This window comes from Orycteropus afer, unplaced genomic scaffold (genome assembly GCF_000298275.1).
Source record: "Orycteropus afer afer isolate SDZICR_OR568_19922 unplaced genomic scaffold, OryAfe1.0 scaffold00116, whole genome shotgun sequence".
In the NCBI taxonomy this organism is placed as follows: Eukaryota; Metazoa; Chordata; class Mammalia; order Tubulidentata; family Orycteropodidae; genus Orycteropus; species Orycteropus afer.
Window position 1 is genome coordinate 2,242,072 of NW_006921703.1, and position 5,944 is coordinate 2,248,015.

The following is a 5,944-nucleotide window of genomic DNA, read 5'->3' on the forward strand; positions in this document are numbered from 1 at the left end:
CCTTCTGGTTAGCAGTCAAATACTTTAGGCACTATGCCACCAGAGCTCCCAAGAAATTACAAGAGACCTCCACAAATGGAAGAGCATTCCATGTTCATGGATAAGAAGACTGAATATGGTGAAAATGTCAAGACTACCCAAAGTAAGCTGTACATTTAATGCAATCCTGATCCAGATTCCATCAGCATTCTTTTAAAACATGGAAAAAAAAACAATCATTAGCTTTATATGGAAAGGAAAGAGAGCTTGGATAAGCAAAGCACTACTGAAGAAGAAAAACAAAATAGGCGGTCCCACACTTCTCAATCTCAAAACCTACTATACAGCCACAGTAGTCAAAACAGTGAAGTATTTGTAAAATGACTGATAGACAAAATATACCAGTGGAGCAGAATTGAAAATCCAGAAATACACCCCTCCGTCTATGGACAGGTGATCTTTGACAAAGGGCTGAAAACCATTAAATTGGGGAGAGAAAGCCTCTTTAAGAAAAACAAAAAAACGAACTCACTGATGTTGAGTCAGATCTGACTCATAGCCACCCCTCCTTGGGTTTCTGAGGTGGTATCACTATGAAAGTAGATTATCCAACCTTCCTTCTGAGGAGTGGCTGGTGGCCTTCTGGTTAGCAGTCAAATGTTTTAGGCACTGGAAAAATTGGATATCCATATGCAGAAAAATGAAACAAGACCCATACTTCACATCATACACAAAAATGAACTCAAGATGGATCAAAGACCTAAATGTAAAACCCAAAACCTTAAAGGACATCAAAGATAAAATAAGGATAAACCTAGGGGTCCTAATTTATGCCATAAACAGACTATCAAGCATAACCCAAATTGCACAAGCAGCAGAAGAGAAACTAAATGACAGGCACCTTTTAAAAATTATAATCTTATGCACATCTAAAGACTTCTCCAAAAGAGCAAAAAGAGAACTTACAGATTTGGAAAAAAAAAAAAAATTGGCTACAACATATCTGCAAAGGACTTATCTCAAAAATTTACAGAAAACCTCAACACCTCATCATCAGAAAGACACTCCAATTCAAAACTGGGCAAAGGACATGAACAGACACTTCACTAAAGAAGATATACAGGTAGCCAACAAACACATGAGGAAATGTTCCTGATCATTAGCCATTAGAGAGATGTGAATCAAAACAACAATGAGATATCATCTCACCTCAGCAGTAACAGCAAAGTTCAACAAGGCAGAAAAAAACAAATGCCGGCAAGGGTGTAGAGGATTGGAACTCTCATACACTGTTGGTAGGACTGTAAAATGGTACAGCAACTATGTAAAATGGTATGGTGTTTTCTTAAAAAGTTGGAAATAGAAATACCATTTTATCCAGCAATTCTACTACAAGGAATATATCCTAAAGAGGTAAGATCCAGAACACAAAATAGAATATGCATACCCATGTTCATCACAGTGTTATTCACTATAGCAAAGAGATGGAAACAACCTAAATGCCCATCAACAGATGAATGGATAAACTATGGTACATTCACACAATGGCATACTATGCAACATTAAAGAATAATAACATTAAAGAAGAATCTGTGAATCACCTCATAGCATGGATGAACTTGGAGAACATTGTGCTGAGTGAAATAAGCCAAACATAGAAGGAAAAATATTATATGAGTCCATTATTATAAAAAGTCAAGGAAAGCTTTACCTTGGTGGTTACAGGGATGGGAGAGAAGGGGAGGGAAAATTTTTAACTAGTTAAGAGTCATGTGTTAATTTGGGTGAAGGGAAATGCAATATAACAACAGTGTGTGACCAGCACAATAATAATAGGGAAACACAGAGGTGCAAAAAAAGTATAGACAACAGAGGCAAATACTATTACATATACAATACTGCATTAGCAGTAACAATAAACACTAGCCTATGGGTATATATATAAACAGGTGAGAAGATCAGGTGTGGGTAGGCAAATGGGAATGTATCCGTGACCATAGATAGATTTGGCTGATGGCATGCCTACATGTGTATTTATGCTTCAAAAATACCCATATATATTACAGAACTAACAGGGGGCAAGGTTGGAATCACTTCTCAGCGACAACCAAGCACCTTGAGTGAGTGAGTCACCAGGCCTGTGGGCACATGGCCATGGTCTCAACTAGCACAACATAGAACATGAACATATTGCTCTACATCCTACTTTGGAGAGTAGCGACAGGTGTCTTAAAAGCTTTCAAGCAACCATGTAAGATACAACTATTGGTATCCCTCATCTGGAGCAAAGAAGAATGAAGAAAATCAAAGTCTTATGGAAACAATTAGTCCAAGGGACTAATGAACAGACCACAGGAATTTTAGCCTCCATGATCCTGAGACTGGATGGTACCCAGCTACCAATGCCAATCACTTGGAAAGGGGTCAAAATTGGACACCCTGGCGAGTTGGAGGAAAAAGGTGGAATAAAATTCAAAAACACAAAAATGAACAGAAATAGTGATTGGATAGAGACTAGTGAAACCCCCAACACTATGGCCCTGGGTTATGCTTCAGGCCTGGGACTGGACTCACTTCCATGGATCAGCTCTCAGCCAAACAGTAGAAAGGCCTACAAGCAGAACACCTACCCTTGGGAGATGCACTCACCTACCCCAGGGAGATGCACCTCTTAGATCAATCAGCCATGAAAGATCAGAAGGGCAGCATTTGCATAAGGGGAAAGCTGGATAGACAGGAATGCATAGATAAGAAAGACACATGAAAGGGGTGATCACAAGGAGGAGATGGGAGGAGAGTTGTTTATTGTTGGGATTGTAATTGGTGCTGTGAAACAAAAACAAATCTGTTTTGTAAATTTCCACCCAAATCACAATAAAAAAAAATTTTTAACAAAATATGTGCTGTAAATCTTAACTCCTATACCTGTGTTAATAATCTCATTTGGGAATGTATTTTCTTTGCTATGTTGATGAGGTAGTACTCACGTAGAGTGTCTCAAACCAATCTCTTTTGAGATATAAAAGGGCAGATTAAACAATCAAGCGAAGATGGGGTAAGACAGATGCCAAGACATATGAAGATCAACAAAGAATCAAAAAACAGAAGCTGAAAAGACAAGGATCTGCCCTACAGAGTTGACAGAAAGAGAAAGCCTTTCCCTAGAGCTAGTGCCCTGAATTTTGACTTCTAGCCTCCTAAATTGTGAGAAAATAAATTTCTGTTTGTTGAAGCATCCACTTGTGGTAATTCTGTTATTGTAGCCCTACATAACTAAGACAACAGATTTTTAAAGAACTTGGAGGGGAGTGGTTTAGGGTGGCTGTGCAAAGGAGGTAAAGATGTAAACTCAGGGCAGCAATTAGGTCTTTTAGGGTTTGTATTCCATAGGCAGCAGATACCAAACACAGAATAATCACCCAGATAGTGAGTGTCAGGAGGTATTGGTCATTCAGTGGTATAATTATCACCTTGCCTGAGGGAGATCTGGGTTTGATTCCTGGCCAGTGAACCTTATGTGCAGTCACCTCTCATCTGTCAGTGGAGGCTTGGGTGCTGCTATGATGATGAACTAGCCTGCCTTAGTCTGGACGCTCTCCTTCATCAGCAAATGAAAATTCTATGGATCACAACGATCTGTACCACAACAAACTTTGGGGATTGCTTGAACAATTTCTCTCAGAATGATCAGCACAAGGCTGTTCCCCATGAGGCGGAGGTTAAAGATGTCCCAAATGTCCAAACTACTGTGCTACTCCATAATTTCAGACATTAACTCCTCCTCCTCCTCCCAGTAATTTCCCCTGTCTTAGGGTTATATATTTCACTGCAATACAGACACCCAAGGGATCATCTCACGTAGTAGTGGTGGAGGCTGGTAGGCTGGTGAGTCCCAGGTCCGTGAGTAGGTATGGAGGATCCTCCCAATTCTTGGGGTTTGATGAACCTCGATCAGCAGCTCAGATGATGGCTGCTGTCCCAAATCCAGGGGTGAGATGAAGATGAGCCAAAACACAAAAACGGAGCAAGAGGAGGGCATACCTTCCCAGGAGATTCGTAGGCATTCCCTCAAGGAAGCTAACAGTGGTGATCTGAATTATACCCTTCAGCAAGGCAGGACTCAAGATACATTTCACCTGTGTTGCTCCAACAGAAATAACTTAAGTGGATGGTTTTAACAATCAGCAGCTGAAGGCAAATCCCACCACAGAGAGGATTGCTAGTCATTATAGGGAATGACTACGACCAGCGACCCAGCCAAGTTGATACCTGACCTTAACTACCACACCACCCCAAACAGGATAATAGGATTTACAAAACATCAAAGAATGGAGGACAATGGCTAGAAAGGCCATATCAAGCAATTCACCACAGGGATGGTGCAGGACTGGGCACCATTCTGTTCTATTGTGCATGGCATCCTCGTGAGTGACAAGCCAATCCTTTGGCCCCTAACAACTGTATGTCAACTTGGTATACTGGGAGAATTTTTAAAAAAAGAAAATTTTTACCAATTATGTGATACTCGACAGCTCCATTATTGCCAGCATCCCTATCAAAGGCCAAAACAGTATAGACGACCTCTGGCTCTCGGTTTTCTGGAACCTCAATGTTATGCCAGGAGACAATAAACTCCGGTGCATGATCGTTTTCATCTTCGACAGTGCAGAGAACTGTTGCAGTGCTGGACAACGAAGGGATGCCCCCATCTCGCACAAGCACTGTTGTGGAAACAAAGATGGCATGGATTGTGGCCATTAATTTATTCCTAAAATACATTTTTCTAACTATGTATCATCAGACTAATCAGGCAGCACTGGCTCAGTAATATTTTTCACCCTACTGAAATGCGGAAATTCACCACCCACATCTCCGGCTGCCTTCTCCTTCTTCTTCTTTTTTTTTTTTAAGTATGGTCAAGGGATTCCTTACCTCTGAGGGTGAAGACTTCCTGAACTTCTCTGTCAAGCGCAGTGGTTGTCACTACCTCTCCTGTATCAGGATTGATCTTGAAAAACCCAAATGAAGCACCCGGCATGATTTCAAACTGAAGCTTGGAATTGATTCCTTTAGGGAAATAAAAGAAAAAGAAAAAAACTTAGCAATTATCCCTTTGGAATTCCTTAGTTCTGTTTTCCTATTCCTTTCACTATGAAAGTGCTAGGATGTCAATGAGAAAGACAAACTCCTAAACAGCCTTCAAATTAAGGTTAAGACACACACACACACACACATACACACAGATACACACGCACTCACACACACCAACAACTTTTTTGGTTGTGGCTGCTAAATAAAAGCCTCCTGGGAAGAAATGGTTGATTTTTAAAAGTTTTATGAGACTTCCCCACAGTGAATACTTAAGATTTTTTCCCTCCCATAAAAAACTTCTTATGAGTATTCAACTCTACAACATATTCCTAATTACTCCTTATAACACCCCTGATTGTAAATTAATAACATAATTGTAACCTTGCAGGGCAAACAACAATTTCGCAGACTAACCTATTTAAAAGCTCATGCTCAGTTACAGTATTCTGTTTGTGCTCAACCTCAGGAGGCTCGCACATAGAGTTGCTTGTATGAGTACTCTTGTTTCACTTTGTGTCACACTTTGCATTCAGCAACAATTGTGAGGATAGGTCAGGATCAGGCAATGTTTCATTCTGTTGTCCATAGGGTTGCTATGAGTCAGAACCAACTCGATGGTACCTAACAATAACATACAGTCTCCATTCTGGAGTGAGAAATGTGATACCATATTACTATGCATTTCCAAACTAATTCTTCCCATATTTTGTGGTTTCATTTTTCCCCTGAGAAAAGTATCACATCGTTTCCAGAACTGGTTATGAAAATCATTCACACCATTAGCTTAACTGAGTTTATCCCATGCCATTGCAGTTTATTTACATTTTACACAAGTTCCTTTCAGCCATTTTCCTATGTTCTTTTCTTAACTGAC

The 5,944-nt window shown here is 40.1% G+C and overlaps 1 protein-coding gene across 1 annotated transcript in view; it reads right to left on the bottom strand.

Annotated features, from left to right (window-relative positions):
* DCHS2 (dachsous cadherin-related 2) overlaps positions 1-5,944 on the bottom strand; it is a 458,783-nt gene that overhangs the window by 133,812 nt on the left and 319,027 nt on the right. The window contains exons 11-12 of the mRNA XM_042781410.1: positions 4,912-5,046; positions 4,491-4,700 (exon numbers count right to left, since the gene is read on the bottom strand). Of these exons, the coding sequence (XP_042637344.1) occupies positions 4,491-4,700; positions 4,912-5,046 (345 nt within the window). The remainder of the gene's footprint in view (positions 1-4,490; positions 4,701-4,911; positions 5,047-5,944) is intronic.